The following is a 21,439-nucleotide window of genomic DNA, read 5'->3' as shown; positions in this document are numbered from 1 at the left end:
CGTGTCTGTGCATGGCAGGAAGTAATATCTGAACACCACAGATCAAATTTTAGAAAGGCAAAACTGTTTGAATCCAGCATTAAGCATCTTTGTTGAGTATACATATAGTATGAATCAGCCCATAAAAGCGTACATTACAATAAGCTTCTGTTACCTTACTACTACATGTATTGTAATCTTATCAAGGGTACCACCAAAATCACCGTAAGTACACAATATGACATTGTACATATGCTTAGCTTTCAAGACTATAATACTGATTTTAAGATGCACCTCCTGTACCTCATTGGTGATGTTGAGTGCTGACTCGTACACCTGATCAGTGAGGGCCTCAATCAGATAAGACCCTCCCCAAGGATCATCGATCTGGAAGGAGAGAAGGGGGCAAAGTGTAATGCTCTCTACCATGTATACAAATTCACACACACTGTCTTAGTCAAATCTACGCAGAAAGCAACTACCTTTGAGTGCATATAATTTCCGTTAAAAGCACAGAATTATAATGTATTCTGTACCTCTTAGAAATGTACTTAGCTAGGATCTGTGGTGGGATAATTAAACCTACAGTTTTAGGAAACCAAACTTGGTATCACCAATGCCAACCACTACCTTGGAGTGTGGAATAGCCTGTGTTTGCCATGGTGATCACCACACAGTCCGGCCGTCAGTGGTCTCCCTCCTCCACACCTCAGTCTCACCAGTCTGGAGTACACACATGCACAGATACATATCGAATACTCTTAACAGTATGGTTTAGTGTACACTAGGGCAATGATCAACTGATCCAACCTGGCTTACCTTATAGATATTTGCTGCCCCTCAAGAGCTCAGTCAAACACTCTCCTAGGACTGATCAGCAGAGCTAGCTGCATAGACATGATAGATTATTGTTGTGTTCTACCTCTCTGCTCTCTCTGCTCACTGGAGGGTGGAGGGTGGAGGATGAGGTGGAGAGTGGGAGTGGGTTTGTTTACTCTTGTGTCTACATGTACCTGTATTTTGGCTTGTAAGCTTTATAAGTTAGCTTGTACTCTTACATGCTCTTTAATACAATATCTATCTGGAAACTGTTATAAGAAGATATGCAGTGGATTTTGAGGTCATCAACAGCAAGATCCTTCGAAGGAAAGTGCATCAGACCACCCTGGCCCTATGAAGACCCGGAGGATCTGGAAGATGATGTTACCCTGGTTTTCTGTAAGCCTAGTTGGCAGCTCAGAGCCTGCCTTGCCTCTGTGTTGATCACCCCTGTGCTCTACCAACTCTACCTCATTATGGTCACCATCAGATACATACTCTTCTTACAAACTTTTTCCTGTAAGTCAGTGAAGCATACTCACCAATAATTGCATAACATTTCTTATCATACACTTTGGTATATACCGAGCATATTACGGGGCATAGGCCACAATACAATTATGCTTATGCATTGCTTGGTATTCAGAGTCTTGACCACAATTGTGCTGTCACAAAACATGAATATATTTATTTATGCAACTCTACACAGCTCCCCCACGTCCTGCTTGCCCTGTGGTTGACTTGAGTTGGACTGGAGTGTTTCCTTGTGAGCTGGGATGGAGGGGGAGTGCACTGGCCGTTCTCATTCTGTCAGCTGTGTTTATCATCTGCTACTCACTCATCACTGCCTGCTTGGTGAGATGGAACCCTCGGAAACAATGGAACTCAACCACATTAGGTAATCAATTATATATTTACTGCCACAATAATTATAAACATCACTCGTGTTTTCTAGTTTTTGATACTCAAGAAAAGCCGGCCAAGTTCCAAGTGAGAGTTCAGAGCACTAATCGACTGATGTTGCCCCCCACTCTCAGTCTGTGTATACTGTTACTGATATTCCGCTTACTGTTACAGTCAGGAGATGTTGAAGCAAATCCTGGACCAACGCTTAGTAAGCGGTGTCTCTTTGAGTAAACCATGTGTATATAATTATGACATTGCATGTGTACTACTTATTTGCTTGTAATTTTTGTAGCCTCAACTTTGACTCTCAATGATTTGAATTCTGTTTACAAGAACTTGATAAAAGCTGCTGGAAACTGGTTCGACCTGGGACTTGATCTGGGATTAGACTTTGACACCCTTGATAATATAAGTCAAAAGCATCGAGACAATGAAACCTGTCTACGTGATATGCTAGCTGCTCGCTTGAAGAGTGGCCCTCTCACCTATTCTGACATATGTCAGAGTCTCAGAGCACCAACAGTTAAACGAGATGCCATCGCTGATGCTATAGAGGAGGCATGTACAGGTATATAGTGCATGCCATCAGCTGCATGCAGTATGTAGTATACGTATACGTAATGATAGACGATATAGTGCCTATACAAAAGAAAAGTATGTGTGTAGATTTATAATAATTCAATTATATGGATTAACTCCTCAGATGACAATACTTTGCCTGGGCCATCAAAGAGGCCAAAATTGAGTGCTATTGAAACATATAAAACATACCTTATTAGCATTTACAACGTAAAACAGCTTCCTGCTGATGAGCGCTATCCTCTTGACTGTGTGAAACATTTTATAAATCTGAAGATTGTCGACGATCGTGATCGATTTGCTCGACCCAAATTTCAAACACACGAAGTGCACGGAAAAATTGATCTTGTAGATAAAGGCCAAGTTTGTATTGAACGAATTGCATGTAAAATTGGAGACTCGTTTCCCAAACTAGTTATCATCAAAGGAGCTCCAGGAGTCGGTAAGACCACCTTGTCATGGGAACTGTGCAGACGGTGGAGTCTAGGGTACATTTGGAGAGACTACTTTCTTGTTGTATTGCTGTCACTTCGTGATAAGTGCACTCATGAAGCTAATAACTTGGTTGACCTTTTTGAATGTGGAGATGAAGCTAGATCACAGAAAGTCAGCGACGAAGTATCTCGATCAGAAGGTGAAGGATTGCTATTTATTCTTGAGGGTCTCGATGAATTTCCGCCTGCACTTAGAGAAACGAAGGACAGCTGTATTATCATGAAACTCATACATGGAAGACTCCTTCCAGCCAGCACTGTTCTCATAACCACCAGGCCATGGGCTGTACCTGTAGGGTGTAGTCATCGAATTGATCAAAAGATTGTGGTCCTTGGTTTTACAGAGATACAGGTACAAGAATATATTGATTTGGCAATTAAGGATGGAGCACCAGATGGATTGAGAACATATATTGCTGCCAACCCACAAATACACAGTGCCATGTACAATCCTCTCTGTGCTCGTATTGTTGTTCAAGTTTACATGGAATGGCATGACGAAAAACAAAATATTTTCCCGAACACAAGAACAGAACTTTTTACTGAATACTCTCGTGTTTTGCTAAAGCGATACCTCACTGACCACCCAGTGCAAGAGAAGTGGAATGGTGATCTTCATGACTTGCCTCCATCACTTCAACTTCATTTCCTTGACCTTTGTAAAGTTGCCCACAAGGGAATAGTATTAAAAGAACACCAGCTTATTTTCTACGAGAATGACATTCCCGAAGGCAGTGCTACACTTGGTTTTATGAATAGTGTCCATCCATTGCATCAATCCATAACAAAAACCGCATCTCCTTCATATAACTTCATTCATCTAACGCTGCAAGAGTTCTTGGCTGCATTCCATATATGGAGAACATACCCCCAACAGGAACAGCTACTTTTCATTGAAGAACAGTCCGAAAAGTATGGCATGATCAAGTTATTTTTAGCCGGTCTCACAACATTTTCTGATTCCTGGACAAAATGTGTTCTACCTGCTCCACGATCGCGAGTTAGATCGTCAGACAATGAGTTGGTGATTTACCTCAATAGACAACACATACTCTGGCTTTATGAAACTCAAAATGAACAACTAATTTCCTCTTTCGATAATGTTGTACTCCTTATCGAACTAACACACTCACAATTGGATCCCTTGTATTTCCTTGCTCTAGGCTATTGCATAGCAGTAGGAAAATTCATGCTAGAATTAAGTATTAGCAATCCCCGGGCGACTAGCTGGGACGGGACAGATATTTATCTTCAAAAAAATCTTCATCATTTAATGGATGAACTCAAGCGACACAACTCTAAATGCTCTTCACATGTTAAATTCTTGGATATAGTATTGCATGATAATTATTCAATTTCACCCCCTTTTGATCTTTTGTGTGAAATCATCAACTATATTCCAGCTTCAACAAATGTAGTGTTGCATAATGACTCTGATGGAATGGAATTGACAAGCAAATTCCTGTCGAAATTCATAGTTAATGCTGAGAAGGTTAATACAACATCATACTTTCTGGATGCCTTGAAAGATTCAAGAACTTTAAAGATTTTGTGTTGTCTCATTAATCGCCCCCTATCTGCTAGTGAAATTGATGCGATTAAAAAACTCTGTACCTCTTTGGAATATTTGCAGGTCTCCGTAAGTGTCGGCTATATTGATGATAGCGATGATGAATCAGTGAAACATAGTGGTACACAGTATTTAGTATTTGGATTGAATATCAAAAGGTTTAAAGAACTGCAGCTTTGTCAATTGTTCCCTTCAAATTTCGGTCCTATATATATGGGTGATTTCACAGAACAAGCCAAAAAATTCATCAATCACTTCGCTGACTATTTGACATATTTTATGCGTTATGGTCCACTGTGCAGCAATGTCTTAAAACACTCAGTCTCTCATTCCCTCTCCAAGTGTCCTGTGCTGGAAGAACTAACAATTCTCTCCGACATACCTAAATCTAAATCTCTGCAGAACTCTGATTGCTTTAAGGTGGATTCCTTAATTTTTAACACACTTGAGCAAAGCGTTTCAGTTAAACTTAAAAAGTTATGTTGCTCCATGAACTTTACATCAGACGAAATTGTGGATGAGTTCTGTGTCCTTTTGCAGAAAAACATTTCTCTGGAGGAAATAGAAATTTGTGTTTGTGATGGTGTTACACTTAGTTTTGCCGTGCAAATCACGAGATTATTCATTGATGATGTTGAGCGGCCGGCAGTTTCATCAATGTTTTTAAAAAATATAATGGAGATATTAAGTATGAAGCTAAAAAAACTCGAAATTACACTAGACTTTAATTTTAATGGTCAAGTAATAGCCAACAACGATTCAATTGTGGCTATTTGCAATGTACTTGAGAATAATAAGAATCTTGAGTACCTGCATTTGCCAACACTATATATGGAACCACAGCAGCGTTTCTTACTACCTATCGCAAATGCATTGAGTAAGAATTCCAGTCTCACAACTTTGATATTGGAGTTTAAACCTGCAAAAACAGAATTTTCAAAGCCTCGCTATGAGTTTCTATTTATCAATCCAGAAGACTGTACAGCTGTTGGTGATATGTTGAAAGTAAATAAGAGTCTTCTTGTTCTCCACCTAATAGTGGATATTCCCGACTGGTCTCTGATTATCGAGGGTCTAAAACTCAATACGACAATTGAAGAATTACATGTTCCATCAAGTGCAAGGAAAAGTGCTATAAAGTGCATCGACTATGACAGTGTTAGGAGTAGAGTAAAGTATCCCAAAGAAATTTAATTAGCAATGAATTTGTGTGTCTACATAGATATTATGTTAGTATGTGTCATGATCATTTCCAATTGCAATGATATATTAATATTTTATAGTGTAAAATTGTATGAGAGTTTCATCAAGTAGATCTAGACTAAGAGCCAGCTATTCTGACTAAAAAGACTACCATGCATCCTGGTAGACCCTCAGCTAGTGGCAGTGGAGGAATGTCTACTGAGCAGCTGCAGAGAATGGAGGCAAACAGAAGAAGAGCTCAAGCCAAACTAACAGCCAAGAGAGTGGCTCCACCCCACACTGGTGTGCAGGGACCTCCTCCTGCAAAGATACACGCTTACACTACGTCTGCAGTTACAACATCAAAGATGGCGTCTACCTTCTCTAGTTCGAGTTCCTATGACAACGTTAGATCTCATCCTAATTCTGCTGAAGCTAGCCGCTCAAGTTCCAGTGCCAGAAATCAAGTACAAGAATCAAGATCGGCTAATCCTCTAATATCACACCAAGGCAGCTCCAGCAGCACAAAGACGCTATCATTACCAAGAACAGGAACATTACACAATGAACTCCCATCATCAATGACATCTCAAACTGGTCTCCAACAACCACCATTTTATTCCAAACCGTCCACTCCTCACTTGTCTACATTGTCCCATAACTCTCCTCCGAAATCGGCACCTAATGTTCCAGTAAATTCGAGAATTCCTCCGTTCTACTCTAAGCCACCTCTGAATGCACTTCATCCCATCACCTCGGTACCGGATGCTTCCATTAAAGTGGCAGCAGCGATGAGCTGCAAGCCGCCACCATCACTACCGCCTGACCACCCTCCCCCTGTGAAGTGTACCCAACTGAGAGACAAGAAGAAGGCACGGGTTTGTATGGTGTCCAGGACAAGGCTGGAGGTCAAGGTGCAGTACGATCATGACCTCATCGAAATATTCAAGAAGATGTCTACAAGAGCTTACAGTAAGATTATGTTTTAGACTAATAATTTTATTGTAAACATAATTATGTATAAACATACCCGTATATAATTACCTCATCCTCCTCTCTACCTTAAGCGTGAAATTTTCAGAGCATTAAGTTTTATGGAATGGCCTCTAAATGTGAATAAAAATCATGGATTGCTGCATACCAGATATCATATCATTCTTTTTTTTTCTATAGATACCAAAACGTCCTTATGGAGCTTTGGAATAGAAGACTACAATTCACTGGGTATGTTGTTGATTTCATGCATGCCACTGTAACAGCCCCTCCCCTCTGCAGTTAAAGCTATCCAGAGCAGCTGCAAGCATGTGGAGTTGGACCTAATACCCAGACCTGTCATAAACCTGTTCCTATCACAGCTACAGGCACAGTCCCATTCCATACAGGCCCAGTCCCATCCCAGTGTCATTGACTGGAGCAGGATTGAGACAAAGTTGAGCACCGCTCTGATGGAGTTTCAAAAAGAAGGAGTGGAGTAAGTTAATGTCTGGGTACTGATAATGTTTTAGAGCGGCAGCCATAGCCTGTATTATTATCATAACTTGCTATATTCACAAAACACACACAGTAGATTATCATTTCCCTGATAGGTTGTTTCGACAATTATTACCACTACAATATCACACTCATTTGATTACCCTCTAACCCCACCCCCACAGATACTCGATCAAGCGTGATGGCCGAGTGTTGATAGCTGATGATATGGGACTAGGCAAGACACTTCAGGCCATAGCCGTCATGTCCTACTACCGCTCTGATTGGCCCCTCCTCGTAGTGTGCCCCTCATCAGTGAGACTCACCTGGGCTGAGGTGAGTGGGCGGGTGGGGCTTTCTCTAACTTGTTACAATTATTTCAAGTTAGTAGAAGTTATAGGACAGTATTGTTGACATACATGTAGCTATGTAGAACTCACCTGGTTTAGATATAGGTCATTCGTACGAATATACTTCTTATTTTAAGGCCTAAGGATCTTTATAGGTATAGAGGGTTGTTGAAATAGCGCTAGGCTGGTACAATTGTATATACATAATTATTAGTCTGTGTTAATTATACTCGACCTACATGTGGAAATTATAACCATACAGTACATATTATGCCCACCCCCTGTGCAGGCCTTCAAATGATGGATTCCTTCACTGGTGGATGCTGATATTAATGTTATCCTAACGACAAAGGGGTGTGGCTCGTTCTGCCTCGTGAATATCATTAGCTATGACTTGCTGGTCAGAGAGCGCAGTACTCACAGCCAAGGTCAGCAAAGACTTCACTATAGAGGTCCCTTACTGAAACTGGTGGCTTATTCCGTGTGTGACCATGAGGTCCCTTACTGAAACTGCTGTGTGGCTTATCTTATGTGGCTTATCTTATGTGGCTATTCCATGTGTGACCGTTTAAATTTATTAACAGTAGAGAGTTATAAAGGGAATAAAGTGTTTAGATCTGATAATTCAAGATCTGTGATGCTTCCACTGTTATCATGCAATACGAACGTATACACACAGATACATTATTTTATTTCCATAAAACGGTGCAAGCTATCTACTTAATTGCTTACACGGCTGTGTTAAAGTTATCATCCTCGTGCATGTACACTTCTCTGTAGGATGCAACACAAAAGACTCTGATGGACTGTTTCAGGGATTTGGTATCAAAGTCTGAAATGGACCAGCTATCAAACTTTGACGATACATTGGAACTAGACACACCAGGTACTAGTGTGTCATAACGTTATAGTACCATACCACAGTCACTCATTTAATCACTACTTTATTTATTACTGCTTCACTGGAATTCTTTTATTAATACCGCTCAATTTCTGTAGTTGAAGTTTCAAAGTTCAATGATTTTTGGCATTGCTTTTATATCGAAAAGTTCTTATGGAATCATTATTGGTTATAACTGAATATGAATGTGCTTGCAAACAACAGCATGTGAGATGATGACTATAAAAATACAATTCACCATACAATAGTCTGCCTAGTGATGCTAGATATCGATCATAGACCTCCTCCACCACTCTGTGTGCATTGTAGTCCTCGTCTCTAACTCTCCTCTTGTACCAGCGAGCCAGGAGGCAGTACAGGATGAATCCAAGCAACTCAGAGCATATTAAAGAACAATCTAGCTCATGTTTTGGGGAACTTTGTGATCAGCATAAAAATGTTCTGTTGAATTGGATTATCACTTCATTCTGACCACCACCAGACGAATATACGCTGTCATCAGCTTTGCAATCTCAGCAACCTACACACACAAACACACATATTACGTATAATCATTATCCAAGAGCAATTAAGTTGCTATTTAGTACACGTTGCTAATAAGCATAAATTATTTTACCATGCATACATAAGTTATATACAGCTGTACATACAATCAGAGTCAGAGGCTGAACAAAACTGTTGCAGTGTACAATCTATATACGTAGTTGGAATTCAATTAAACAAGCTATATATAGAGAGAGCACTTAATACGAATACAACTGCATGTAAGGTGTCCCTTGTACCTCATTGATGATGTTGAGTGCTGACTCGTACACCTGATCAGTGAGGGCCTCCATCAGATAAGACCCTCCCCAAGAATCATCTATATCTGGAAGGGGGGGGGCAAAGTTGTAATGCTCTATCGTGTATAAAATTCACACACATGCACTGTCTTCAAACATCTATATATGCAGAAATTAAACATTCATTCCACGATTCTTATTGAAACAAGCCCAAATTGCCTATCATTTGATTGAAAAATTGAATAGCACTAAAATCCACTGACCTACATACACAAATGAAGGTTAATACATCATTTCAAAACAATTTTCGGAAGTTATATTAAAGCTTCCATTTTTATTCGATGTGTTCACATAATAATTATATAATAATTACATTGTACAAAAGTACGAATTATTGAACAAAGGCGAACATAGAATTAGTAGTCTTAGTTAAAAAATGTGAGCTAGTCATTGATGTAAACCTTACTTCTCTAGAGTACCTCCCAGCCCCTGAGTGACGGCTAGTGGGCTAAATATACAACCACAGAACGGTCAACCTACTAAAAATATTTGTGATCGCTAAATATAACGCGGAGTGTTTCAACCGTTACACAAATGGGCCTGTTTTGAAGCTAATTTTGAGTGATCACATACAGGTTAGCTTGACTCCCTGTGTGGGCGGGGCAGAGTATTTAGAAAGAAAGGGAAGAAATTATATAATTATGTCTACACACTAATTATGTTGCATGTTGCAAACAAAATTAATGCATGCCATAAACTATTTCTATACACTAATCAATAGGTAGTATTCTAGTGCAGAGCTAACTAAGCAGAGTAACAACACTCCATGGACCAGTTTTGCTACGCACGCTTCTGAAAAGGCTACAATGGCATTCCAAGTAAGCAAACCTAGGCATAACTCAAGAACAAAGCATTATTTTACAAATCTACAAATTACCAGAAGCCTACTTGCACTTCATTGATCCTTGAGCAGCTGAAGCAATCTACACAGATACACAAACACACTACCGTATACCTCGCTTGCACATGCACAACTGAGGCATAATCGCATGCCTAAATCTCTTGCTTAAAGCGCTAACCGATGTTTAGCATACAATGTAGAATATAATTATATACCCATCAAACACTATAAGTACTCTAAAACACCATTATAGTCAGACCATGCATTATACACACGCACATACACACGCACAGGCTAGATACCTTCATATCCTCCACTGAGTCCACAGCGACCCCTGCCATTTCCACGTCCTCCACAGCGAGGGGGTTATCAGAATCGTACCCCCTGTGAGTGGGCAGGTCAAAGGCCACACTCAATTCTTGCTGACCGGCCGCTATGTTGGCCTTGTAGAACTTGTTGCTCTCCTCAACTGTACTGAACCCTGCATACTGTGTGCGTGGGTTTGTGAGTGTGTGGGTGGGTGTATGTGTGTGTGTGTGTGTGTGAGTGTGTGTGTGTGTGTGTGTGTGTGTGGGTGTGGGTGTGTATGTGTGCTTATTTTCAGCCTATTACAGCCAAACAAGCAAATTTATACGCCATAATTATAGGGTTCAAAATCAGAAGCTATACTAATTGACTGTAGGTACTAATAATTGAAGCATTATTATTACACTATGATTACATGAATTTGACTTCTGCTTCGCTTAGAGACAGCGACTCATCACCTGTCTAATGGTCCAGGGCTGCTGAGTGTACATGGTGGCGTAGGGCCCTCTGGTGAACGAGTACTTCCCGGGTAACTCCTTCTCATGACCCACCGTGTCCTCTGCAGTGTACAGTGGCTTCAGGTCAAATCCTTGTGCATGATGGAGGGAGGGAGCACATGTGCAGTCAGTTAGTGCTTGTTAGAGCTGGGAATTGTATAACAGATGATTTCTACGCTTCCTAGTGCATAATGGAAGTATATATATTCGGACATAAATGGATAGCTGTTGCAGTATCCTGAGAGTGGTAAGACTACTAGATCCCTCCCCCTCACACACCTCGGGAGTTCTCCAGGTGAGCCTCTCCTCCGGGTCAGCCCCCTTGAGCATCTTCCTGGCTAGAGCCGCCCACTCCTCGTCCAGTGGAACCTTCGGCTTGGCTCTCTCATTACCCCCCACAGTGTTATCTCCGCTGGGGGTATAGATAGATACAGTGCACTAACTGGTGAGTTCTATTTAGGAACATCTACCAACAGCCATAAATGTAGTACTGTTAATCCACTTTTATGATTTTCTGAAAGCCATGCATCAGTCACTGTACACGTATTAACTGTGTTCGTTCTACCGTATTCACCTGAATTACCGGGATACTCTATTCTAAGGGACACTTCGGACTTACGTAATTTTATTCACTCTATATTAAGGAACAACAGGAAATGTAAATATTTTTAGACGTCCCGATCTAATTAGAACGAAAAAGAGCATACGCAATGCGGGAGCGTTTTTCCCTGTTTTGTCAACAGCTGTTCTTCTATTTGTGGATTCCACACATCTTTTAGACATGGAACCCACGTACACAGCACTGCACAAAAGACATTTTAGCTGCAGAGCTAGCCTCGGCCTGGAATCGAGGCCGCGTATGTACCTTAAATGGGGAAATATTCGTTCTAATTACTACGGGACACCCTAATACAAGGGACACTTCGACTTTAACGTAATTTTTCTTGCTCTATTCCAAGGGACACTGCAAGCCGTAATTATTTTTTTGTGTCCCGGTAATTCGGGTGAATACGGTATATATCACTAATTAATTTAATACCTTGTTCTGGTGGTGTGCAATAGCCTGCGTTTGCCATGGTGATCACCACACAGACCGGCCGTCAGTGGTCTCTCTCCTCCACACCTCAGTCTCACCAGTCTGGAGTACATACACAGATACATATCGAATACTCTTAACAGTATGGTTTAGTGTACACTAGGGCAATCCATCAACTGATCAAACCTGGCTCACCTTAGATATTTGCTGCCCCTCAGCATTGCTCAGATCAACAACTTGAGACCTCAGTCAAACACTCTCCTAGGATCAGCAGAGCTAGGTGCAAAGATTATTGTGTTGTTCTTTCTGCTCTCTCAGTTCACTGGAGGGTGGAGGACAAGGTGGGGTGAAGTTTCTACTCAGAAAAGGGGGAGTGGCTCGTATTTGGAGTTTACTCTCGTGTTTACTTGTATTTGGCTTGTAGGCTTTAGGCCACTCCAAGTGACACTCTGGTTTCTGGTCCTGAAGTTTTTCTAATTGCATGCGGGCGGGCGGCTTTTCTCATTATGTCATTATCAATTTCACCTCATTATTTTGCAAATGAATATCATTATCACACTATTTTGTACCACATGGACCATTCTGCGCATGCGTAGTAGAAATAATGAGATAGAAATCCAATAATGAGATAGAAATCCAAGAATAAAATCTGATGCGGGCGGTGGACCAGAAACCAGAGTATCACTTGGAGTGGCCTTACAAGCTAGCTTGTACTCTTACAAGATCTGCAGTAGTCTGGAAACTGTTAATGTTATACAAGTAGTCGGAAAAATATTCTGAAGAGATGCAGTGGATTTTGAAGTCCTCAACAGCAAGATCCTTTGAAAGAAAATGGTATCCAAAAATCAGACCACCCTACAAACACCCGGAAGATCTGGAAGATGATATTCCCCTGGTTTTCCATAAGCCTAGTTGGCAGCTCAGAGCCTGCCTTGCCTCTGTGTTGATCACCCCTGTCCTCTACCAACTCTACCTCATTATGGTCACCATCAGATACATACTCTTCTTACAAACTTTTTCCTGTGAGTCAGTGAAGCATACTCACCAATAATTGCATAACATTTTTTATCATACACATTATATCAGAGCATAATTATTACGGGGCATAGGCCACAATAATTATGCTTAAAGTTCAGTTTTAAACAGCCATTAGCTTGGTATTCACAGAATGACCACAATTGTGATGTCACAGCACATGAATATATTTATGCAACTCTACACAGCTCCCCCACGTCCTGCTTGCCCTGTGGTTGACTTGAGTTGGACCGGAGTGTTTCCTTGTGAGCTGGGATGGAGGGGGAGTGCACTGGCCGTTCTCATTCTGTCAGCTGTGCTTATCACCTGCTACTCACTCATCACTGCCTGCTTGGTGAGATGGAACCCTCGGAAACAATGGAACATTCAGTATTGTACCACATCAGGTAATTCCTGCCACAATAATTATAAACGTCACTCTTACTTTCTAGTTTTTGATACTCAAGAAAAGCCGACCAAGTTCCAAGTGAGAGTTCAGAGCACTAATCGGCCCCCCACTCTCAGTCTGTATATACTGTTACTGATATTCCGCTTACTGTTACAGTCAGGAGATGTTGAAGCAAACCCTGGACCAACGCTTAGTAAGCAGTGTCTCCTTATGTATACATAATTATTATGTAAACTGCTGTCAGTTATTATGCCTCGGTGCACATGCGCAAGCGAGGTATACGGTAGTATGTTTGTGTGTCTGTGTGTCTGTGTAGACTGCTAATGAAGTGCAAGTAAGAGTTTCTATAGGCTTCTAGTCATGTTTTCTCGGATTATAATTTGTGGATTTGCGCTTTGTTCTCGAGTTATGCTTAGTTTTGCTTACTTGGAATGCCATTGCAGCCTTTTCAGAAGAGTCCGTAGCAAAACTTGTTTAACGAGTGTTGCTACTCTACTTAGTAGTTAGCTCTGCATTAGAACGCTAGCTATTGGTAGCTGCAAGAGTGAGAAGAAAGCTACAAGGCTCTGCTGATGCAGCCAGACTTGAACTTTGGCATCGATTGTTTTTAATAACAATCGTGGTCGATCATTACTCACTCTTCGAGTTTCCCTGTGATCCTGGATTCAATCTGCCTGCTAGCCTCGACCCCAGGCCGATTTTTCTTCAATTGAACGCAGCTTTGGAACCTCCACCGAGGCATCAGCATCCACAGTGCTTTCATTTTATAGAGTATTACAAGCATAAACCATGTATACTTACCATTGACTGGTAATTTGTGTAGGCTCAACTCTGACTATCGATGATTTGTCGTCTGTTTACGGGAAATTGATACCAGCTACCAAAAACTGGTTCAACCTGGGACTTACGCTGGGAGTGAGCTATGACACCCTCAATAATATCAGTGATAAACATCGAGACGATCAAACCTGTCTACTTGAAATACTAGCTGCTCGCTTGAAGACTGGCCCTCTCACCTATTCTGAAATATGTCAGAGTCTCAGAGCACCTATAGTTGAACGGAATGAAGTTGCTGAGGCTATAGAGGAGGCATGTACAGGTATGAATAGTGATTGGATTGGTCAGTGTGCAAATTCCAAGCTTGTGACAGATACAGGAAGTCACGTTACTCTCCGCATACATCTGGTACACAGTATACCTATACGTTCGATACTATTATAATTATACTCTTGATAATAGAGATAGAAACTGCTTTTCCATGACATGTATGTGTTTCAGCGTATGTAGTTCAGAATCGAATAGAATCAGTAACTATATTATCGATGACTCATTCAAAACTACAGTCTGCCTTTTATTTGAATGCATCGCCATGTATATAGGTGAGGATGATGAAAGATATGACAACCAATTATGCATTGAAGATTTGCAAGAAGTTTTTTCTCTATTAATCAAGGCCGCTAGAGATTGGTTTAACATAGGCCTCGCTTTGGGGATTAAAGTTGGCATCCTTGAGGGTATCGAGTCTAATGAAAATAGTGATAAAGCTCGCTTGCGTGAAATGCTGACCCACTGGTTGCGATCTTCACCTTCTTGTACATGGAGTGACATTTGCAAGTGCCTCAGAAGTGACACTGTCCAACAAAACAATCTAGCTGATACAATTAAGGAGAAATACAAAGGTAATTATAAGCTTTATACAGCATTAATTGTTTATGCATGCTGAAACACATACATGAACATCCAGTTTGTACACATCTATTATTAATAACTTATATATATATTATCATTATAATTAGATATATAATTATACATGCAGACAAAGTGCAAGTTTAAGTGTGTCTGTCTTTTACAGTCATTGCATACCTCTATGCAGTCACTGATCATGCATGTGATGTGTAAAATTTCCTGTTTGTTTTCAGTTGACAACATTTTGTCTGGGCCATCTAAGAGACAAAAATTATCCACAATGAATCCTGGACCAACCAGTGAGTGAATCGGCTTAGCTAATCAGTTTAGATGGTGATATATAAAGTAATGTACATATATATGCACATAATGATTATTATAGTAACTAATAGCAAAACAATAATGTACTTTTGATCAATTAAAGCATATAAAATGCACGCATCTCAGATTCTTAATTAAGAGGCTAAAATTTGGTGCTATTGAAAGAACTGCCTTTCAAATTTAATTTATGCGTGCAATGTGAAACAGATTCCTGTTTACAAGTGCGTGTGTGTTCATAGTTACTGATTCTATTCGATTCTAAACTACGTACGCTACATGTCATGGAAAAACAGTTCGTATCGATGACTGATTCAAAACTACAGTCTGCCTTTTATTTGTAGGTGAGGATGATGAAAGATATGACAACCAATTATGCATTGAAGATTTACAAGAAGTTTTTTCTCTATTAATCAAGGCCGCTAAAGATTGGTTAGACATGGGCCTCGCTTTGGGGATTAAAGTTGACATCCTTAAGGATATCGAGTATAATGAAAATAGTGATAAAGCTCGCTTGCGTGAAATGCTAACCCACTGGTTGCGATCTTCACCTTTTCCTACATGGAGTGACATTTGCAAGTGCCTCAGAAGTAACCTTGTCAAACAAGACAATATAGCTGATGCAATTGAGCTGAAATACAAAGGTAATCGCACCTACATTCATTTTAAAAGCTTTATACAGCATTAATTGTTTATGCTGAAACACATACATGAATATCCAGTTTGTACACATCTATTATTAATGACTTATATATAATATTATATTATAATTATAATTAGATATATAATTATACATGCAGACAAAGTGCAAGTTTAAGTATGTCTGTCTTTTACAGTCATTGCATACCTCTATGCAGTCACTTGATCATGCATGTGATGTGTAAAATTTCCTGTTTGTTTTCAGTTGACAACATTTTGTCTGGGCCATCTAAGAGACAAAAATTATCCACAATGAATCCTGGACCAACCAGTGAGTGAATCGGCCTAGCTAGATGGTGATATATAAAGTAATTTATATCCCGTTGCTACGTTGTTGCCAAGTGCAATATGCAGCATAATGCACTGCTGAAAGTCATATTGCACTAACCGCAAAGTCATAATGCACTAACCACAAAACGCCCCTCTGGCATAATTAAATTAAATATGTATCATGAAAAATAACAAGTATCAAAGTAAGTCCAGCCATGCAGGAATGTTCAGCACTACTGGAGTTTCTTCTTTGCAACCATGCATGCAGGTTTTAAAATCGTCCCAGGCTCATTTTGTGAAGATTCTGTGTTCCTAGACTTAGTCCTCCACTTCTTGATGCACGGTCAATTCTGGCTTCACCATAGCACTAGAAGCAGCTCTTTTTGCAGGGGGCTTGAGCTGTTTTGCAGCAGTGTAGAGGTGAGCTTCTTTGGCTTGGTTGTGATGCCGAGGATAGTGGAGGGGGCTGTTCGAGCAGCAGTTACACTGAGAAGTATAGTGGGGTGGGGCTGTTTCTTCGCAGCAGTAAATGGGATGGGGCTGTTTCTTTGCAGCAGTATAGCGGGGTGGGGCTGTTTTGCAGCACCAGAAGTGGGGTGGGGCTGTTTTGCAGTGGTTTCAGCTCCAACAATTTTGTGTCAAGCCATTCGTCGGTCATGCCAATCTTATACGCTGCATATACTGGCGTCTAGGAGAGAGAAGAGATGGAGCTGTGTCTAGAGTTGTCTTTGTCATCTTTTTGTGCAGTTTATATTGTGTTACTAAAACAGTGTTATGTTGCTATGCCCTCGGGATATAAACTAGTTATTACACGTGCACTCGGGCTGCATGGAATATATTGCACTCAGCCCTCGGGGCTTACGCCCTCGTGCTTCAGTGCAATATATATTCCATACATCCCTTGTGCCCGTGTTATAACTATAACGTACATATAATTATATGCACATAATGATTATTATAGTAACTAATAGCAAAACAATAATGTACTTCTGATCAATTAAAGCATATAAAATGCACGCATCTCAGATTCTTAATTAAGAGGCTAAAATTTGGTGCTATTGAAAGAACTGCCTTTCAACTTTAATTTATGCGTGCAATGTGAAACAGATTCCTGTTTACAAGTGCGTGTGTGTTCATATAGTTACTGATTCTATTCGATTCTGAACTATGTACGCTATCCATGTCATGGAAAAACAGTTCGTATCGATGACTCATTCAAAACTACAGTCTGCCTTTTATTTGAATGCATCGCCATGTATAGGTGAGGATGATGAAAGATATGACAACCAATTATGCATTGAAGATTTGCAAGAAGTTTTTTCTCTATTAATCAAGGCCGCTAGAGATTGGTTTAACATAGGCCTCGCTTTGGGGATTAAAGTTGGCATCCTTGAGGATATCGAGTCTAATGAAAATAGTGATAAAGCTCGCTTGCGTGAAGTGCTGACCCACTGGTTGCGATCTTCACCTTCTCGTACATGGAGTGACATTTGCAAGTGCCTCAGAAGTAACATTGTCCAACAAGACAATATAGCTGATGCAATTGAGCTGAAATACAAAGGTAATAGCACCTACATTCATTTTAAAAGCTTTATACAGCATTAATTGCTTATGCTGAAACACATACATGTACATGGACATCCAGTTTGTACACATCTATTATTAATGGCTCATTCTCAAATCTATAATTATACTGACAAAGTATAAGTGTAAGGTGTGTCTGTCTTTTATTAAAGTCATTGCATATTTACCTATATATCAGCTAGGGTGTCATACAGGGGGAAAGGGGGATATCCCCCCTAGCTCCAATTTCCCCCCCCCCTTTCAATTATGACTGAGTGTCCATAGCTGCATGGATATTGAAATAACAGTTGACCTTTTTTTAGCAACATTTTCTGGTTACTTTTCTCATTTCCCCCTCTACTTCAAAATCCTGTATGACACCCTGTATATGCATGCATGTCACTCAATCATTTGATGTCTAAAATGTTCTGTTTCCAGGATTTAAACAACATTTTGAAGAGGCAATGAAGGATGGATTTGTCACTTTGAAAACTGTTAATGTTATTCTAATGGGACCTGCTGGTAGTGGAAAGACGAGTGTTAAAGATCTTGTATTGAATAACGAAGTAAAGGAAAAACGAAATAGCACAGGTCCTTTAGATAGAACCATCCAGGTCCGATCAGTAGCAAGTCATAATTTTATGCGCAAAGGCAAAGAATGGAACGAAATGACAACCCAAGATCTGAAGAGTTTACTTTCTCGAGCTATTTCTCAGTATAGTTTAAAGGGTGTTGATAAAAAGAGCAGTACAAGCGCTGCTGAAAATATTCATGATCACTCAAAAGTAGCAGTAAAGGGTGTTAATAAAAAGAGTAGTACAAGCGCTGCTGAGAATATTCATGATCACTCAAAAGCAGCGGTAAACGCTGTAGTTGATGATCTTGAGGAAATAAGTTCAATAGCAGTCTCAACAAGCGTACGACATAAAAGCGGCAAAGAATTATTTGGTACCATGACGATACGTGTTACTGATAGTGGAGGGCAACCACAGTTTCACGATATTGCACCTCTTTTCACACGAGGAACTTCAGCTGGTGTATACGTAATGAAGCTCACAGACAAGTTTAACGATTATCCCTCTGATGAGTTCTATATAAGAGGACAACAAGTCGGTACTCCTTCCCTCTCACACTTGTCGCACAGGGAAACTATTCTAAGTCTCATTCAATCTCTACTGTCGATGAACACACATAAAAAGAAGCCACGATGTATATTTGTGGGCACATTCAAAGACGCATTCAAGGATGATCCTCCTTCAGTTCTATCTGCAACCCTCGAGGGAAAAAATAAAGAACTCCGTGACTTGATTCCTGAGTGCTTTAGAGCATACAGCAACACACAAATGACCCAACAAATATTTGCTTTGAATGCAACATCTCGAGATGAAGACACGCAAACTATTGCACAAGTTATTCGAAATGCCGTGGAAGGGTCTCCGTTTTTTGAAGATAAAGTTCCACTCCGGTGGTTTGCTCTGGAGCTCTCCTTGCAAGAGTTATGCACTAAAGTTGGGAGACGTATTCTGACTATAAGTGAGTGTGTGTCTGTGGCTAAAAAACTACAGCCAGATACTGATGACATATATTCTGCTCTTGAATATTTCAACAAAATCTGTATTGCCCATTACTATCCGCAGAAACTGCCTGGAGTTGTCTTTGTAGATCCCCAGGTACCCCTAGAGATAATCAATGACCTTGTTCAATATGCGATGTCTTTGAGAGGAGGTGGTGAAGATACTTTACCAACTGCAACTCTAATGGATCCTAAGTGGAAGTTGTTCAGAGATGATGGCGTCCTAACGCTTGATATGCTGGAGTCTGCGCATTTTAAGGAGCACTTCCTTGTTGGCATCTTTGTTCCCAAGGATATGATAGAGCTCATGAAAGAACTTTTATTGATAACTCCTTTCACAAATTCTCTGTTAAGCGAATCTGCTAACACGTCTCAATTTTTTATGCCTGCCCTCCTTAAATCTATACCACAAGCTGAGCTGAAAAACTGTTGCATCCATGAGCCCTCTGTCGATCCACTTCTTGTTCGCTTCACCAATGGCTGTATTCGAGCTGGGGTATTCTGCTGCCTGGTGGTGTTCTTAATGAAAAGACGTGGGTGGGAAAGGTACAGTAAGTTGAGAGAACAAGTGCCTCAAGCAAGAAACTGTATCAAGCTTAAGTATCAAAAGAATCAATGTTTTGTTACTCTTGTCGATTCAAACACACACATAGAAGTTTATGTGAAAGCTCAAAAAATTATTTGTGAAAATCTCTGTCCAAAAATCAAAGAAGACATTTTGGAAGGAATTAGAGCTTCTCAAGAAGCCCTTCATTATTCGATTGATGCCCCAGAAATCTGCTTATTCTGTCCTTGTATTCATGGTGCCATAACAAGTCATCATGCTGAGGTTGATGTTGACTATTATACCTGGAATTGTTCCGAAAAGCCTGATGAATACGATGGAAAGTTAGAAAATAAACATTTGATTTGGTTCGAAAAGAAAGATCCTGGCGGAGGTGAACATCCCAGAAGTCAACATTTAACTGTAGACATTATAGTGAGGGAAGTGGGTATCAGGAAAGAAGTGCTTGATCAGCATTGCTCGTCTGAAGTGTTGGAGGAAATTGGTCGAGTTCTTCCAAACTGGCTGAAGTATGCTAAGGTTGGCTTATATCTGTAAGAAACGGCTTTGCTATATATATTATAATGTATGCATATAATTATTACAGGATGAAAGTGGACAGGTGTAGTTAGAGTTATTATAACATCGGTGGCATTGAATACAGATACTGTAAACACAGAAAAGGACAACAACAAGCTCATTCAATAAATGAACTGACTCAGTAAATAATCTTCGAATGGTCCACCATATCTCAACTTTCCCAGGTTTGAAGGTATGTCTTCCTTCCAGTACGGGAGAGCACTGCGATTGAGGGGAACTTTGTGCTTGACAGCAAACTTGAGAACACGGTTAAAAGATTTTTGCGGGTTAGGCTCGAAATCAACCAACTTTTAGCGAAGAGAAGGTTGTGAGAACAAGAATAAAACTTGCAAATAAAGCTGGACACAGACTATAAAACTGGATATTACTAATTATACTACATTACATCATCTGTAATTGATCTGATTGGCTAAAAACAGTAGATTACATGGAAGCATAATCTACAAGATGGTACTTATTCTACAGGAAATGGGCGCATATTCTACAGGAAATGGACACATATTTTACAGGAAATGGATGCATATTCTACAGGAAGTGACAAATAATTTGCAGGAAGTTATCAAAAGTTGGAATGAAATTTTTAGTGAAAGTGATAAGAAGATGACAAAAACATTATAAAAAACACAGAATGCAATAGTTTGCATGTTCAGTCAGTATCCATTCTTTCCATGTCCACTGTTGCTTTGTATTGCTTTTTCCAGTTGGGCATGGGCAGGGGGGACCAGGAAGCATCAAAAACACTTCAGCAATCGCTTGCCCCTTTCTATTGAGTTTTTTAAGGTTCCATGCCGGTCCAGTCTGCTCTATACCCCCCTCCACTCCACCACAGAGCTTCATTCTTCTTCTTGTAGTGTTGCAGCCAGTTCTAGGTTCTTTTTACTTGTCTGTTCTTTCCAGTATCTTCAACAAGCGTTTCACAAGCTCTACTAAGTTTTACTGTAGTTTTTCGTTGTTTTGAAGTCGTCTTCTTGTCTTTTTCTGTCAACTGGTG

The 21,439-nt window shown here is 40.2% G+C and overlaps 3 protein-coding genes and 1 pseudogene across 6 annotated transcripts; 3 read left to right on the top strand and 1 right to left on the bottom strand.

Moving 5' to 3' along the window:
• The window catches only part of LOC135347332 (methylmalonyl-CoA mutase, mitochondrial-like), a 73,606-nt pseudogene extending 61,474 nt beyond the window's left edge, over nucleotides 1–12,132 (bottom strand).
• On the top strand, nucleotides 956–5,627 carry LOC135347309 (uncharacterized). The gene is made up of 5 exons (XM_064545246.1): nucleotides 956–1,317; nucleotides 1,508–1,696; nucleotides 1,754–1,912; nucleotides 1,997–2,272; nucleotides 2,408–5,627. The coding sequence occupies exons 1-5, from the start codon at nucleotides 1,083–1,085 to the stop codon at nucleotides 5,539–5,541; spliced, it is 3,993 nt and encodes a 1,330-aa protein (XP_064401316.1). The 5' UTR covers nucleotides 956–1,082; the 3' UTR covers nucleotides 5,542–5,627.
• Nucleotides 5,703–8,430, top strand: LOC135347322 (SWI/SNF-related matrix-associated actin-dependent regulator of chromatin subfamily A-like protein 1). The gene is made up of 6 exons (XM_064545273.1): nucleotides 5,703–6,501; nucleotides 6,703–6,753; nucleotides 6,805–7,000; nucleotides 7,185–7,335; nucleotides 7,639–7,777; nucleotides 8,130–8,430. Exons 1-5 carry the CDS (start codon nucleotides 5,703–5,705, stop codon nucleotides 7,648–7,650), a joined length of 1,209 nt encoding a protein of 402 aa, XP_064401343.1. The 3' UTR covers nucleotides 7,651–7,777; nucleotides 8,130–8,430.
• A 72-nt stretch (nucleotides 12,133–12,204) lies between the features above and the next one.
• LOC135347312 (uncharacterized) lies at nucleotides 12,205–20,421 on the top strand. 4 transcript variants are annotated; one of them, XM_064545250.1, is made up of 5 exons: nucleotides 12,205–12,794; nucleotides 12,996–13,193; nucleotides 13,239–13,388; nucleotides 14,019–14,294; nucleotides 18,170–20,421. In XM_064545250.1, the coding sequence occupies exons 1-5, from the start codon at nucleotides 12,557–12,559 to the stop codon at nucleotides 20,404–20,406; spliced, it is 3,099 nt and encodes a 1,032-aa protein (XP_064401320.1). In that variant the 5' UTR covers nucleotides 12,205–12,556; the 3' UTR covers nucleotides 20,407–20,421. The 4 variants fall into 4 exon arrangements, with proteins under 4 accessions (XP_064401320.1, XP_064401321.1, XP_064401323.1 ...); XM_064545251.1 differs by lacking the exons at nucleotides 12,205–12,794; nucleotides 12,996–13,193; nucleotides 13,239–13,388; nucleotides 14,019–14,294 and adding exons at nucleotides 14,576–14,874; nucleotides 15,115–15,180; nucleotides 15,544–15,843; XM_064545253.1 differs by lacking the exons at nucleotides 12,205–12,794; nucleotides 12,996–13,193; nucleotides 13,239–13,388; nucleotides 14,019–14,294 and adding exons at nucleotides 16,080–16,169; nucleotides 17,430–17,729.
• The last annotated feature ends 1,018 nt before the right edge of the window (nucleotides 20,422–21,439 follow it).

The sequence above is a fragment of the Halichondria panicea genome, chromosome 14, assembly GCF_963675165.1.
Source record: "Halichondria panicea chromosome 14, odHalPani1.1, whole genome shotgun sequence".
Taxonomy (NCBI): domain Eukaryota; kingdom Metazoa; phylum Porifera; class Demospongiae; order Suberitida; family Halichondriidae; genus Halichondria; species Halichondria panicea.
Note: the sequence above shows the minus strand (reverse complement) of the source record. Positions and strands in the feature narration are given on the sequence as shown.

What these genes read in the sequence shown, in the direction of transcription:
- LOC135347322 (XM_064545273.1), top strand. Translation starts at nt 5,703, where the DNA reads ATGCATCCTGGTAGACCCTCAGCTAGTGGCAGTGGAGGAATGTCTACT. An exon ending in AGAAGACTACAATTCACTGG is followed by an intron (nt 6,754 to 6,804) that starts GTATGTTGTTGA and finishes TCCCCTCTGCAG; the next exon opens with TTAAAGCTATCCAGAGCAGC. An exon ending in TTTCAAAAAGAAGGAGTGGA is followed by an intron (nt 7,001 to 7,184) that starts GTAAGTTAATGT and finishes CCACCCCCACAG; the next exon opens with ATACTCGATCAAGCGTGATG.
- LOC135347312 (XM_064545250.1), top strand. Translation starts at nt 12,557, where the DNA reads ATGCAGTGGATTTTGAAGTCCTCAACAGCAAGATCCTTTGAAAGAAAA. An exon ending in CTTCTTACAAACTTTTTCCT is followed by an intron (nt 12,795 to 12,995) that starts GTGAGTCAGTGA and finishes AACTCTACACAG; the next exon opens with CTCCCCCACGTCCTGCTTGC. An exon ending in TCAGTATTGTACCACATCAG is followed by an intron (nt 13,194 to 13,238) that starts GTAATTCCTGCC and finishes CTTACTTTCTAG; the next exon opens with TTTTTGATACTCAAGAAAAG.
- LOC135347309 (XM_064545246.1), top strand. Translation starts at nt 1,083, where the DNA reads ATGCAGTGGATTTTGAGGTCATCAACAGCAAGATCCTTCGAAGGAAAG. An exon ending in ATGGAACTCAACCACATTAG is followed by an intron (nt 1,697 to 1,753) that starts GTAATCAATTAT and finishes CGTGTTTTCTAG; the next exon opens with TTTTTGATACTCAAGAAAAG. An exon ending in AAATCCTGGACCAACGCTTA is followed by an intron (nt 1,913 to 1,996) that starts GTAAGCGGTGTC and finishes TAATTTTTGTAG; the next exon opens with CCTCAACTTTGACTCTCAAT.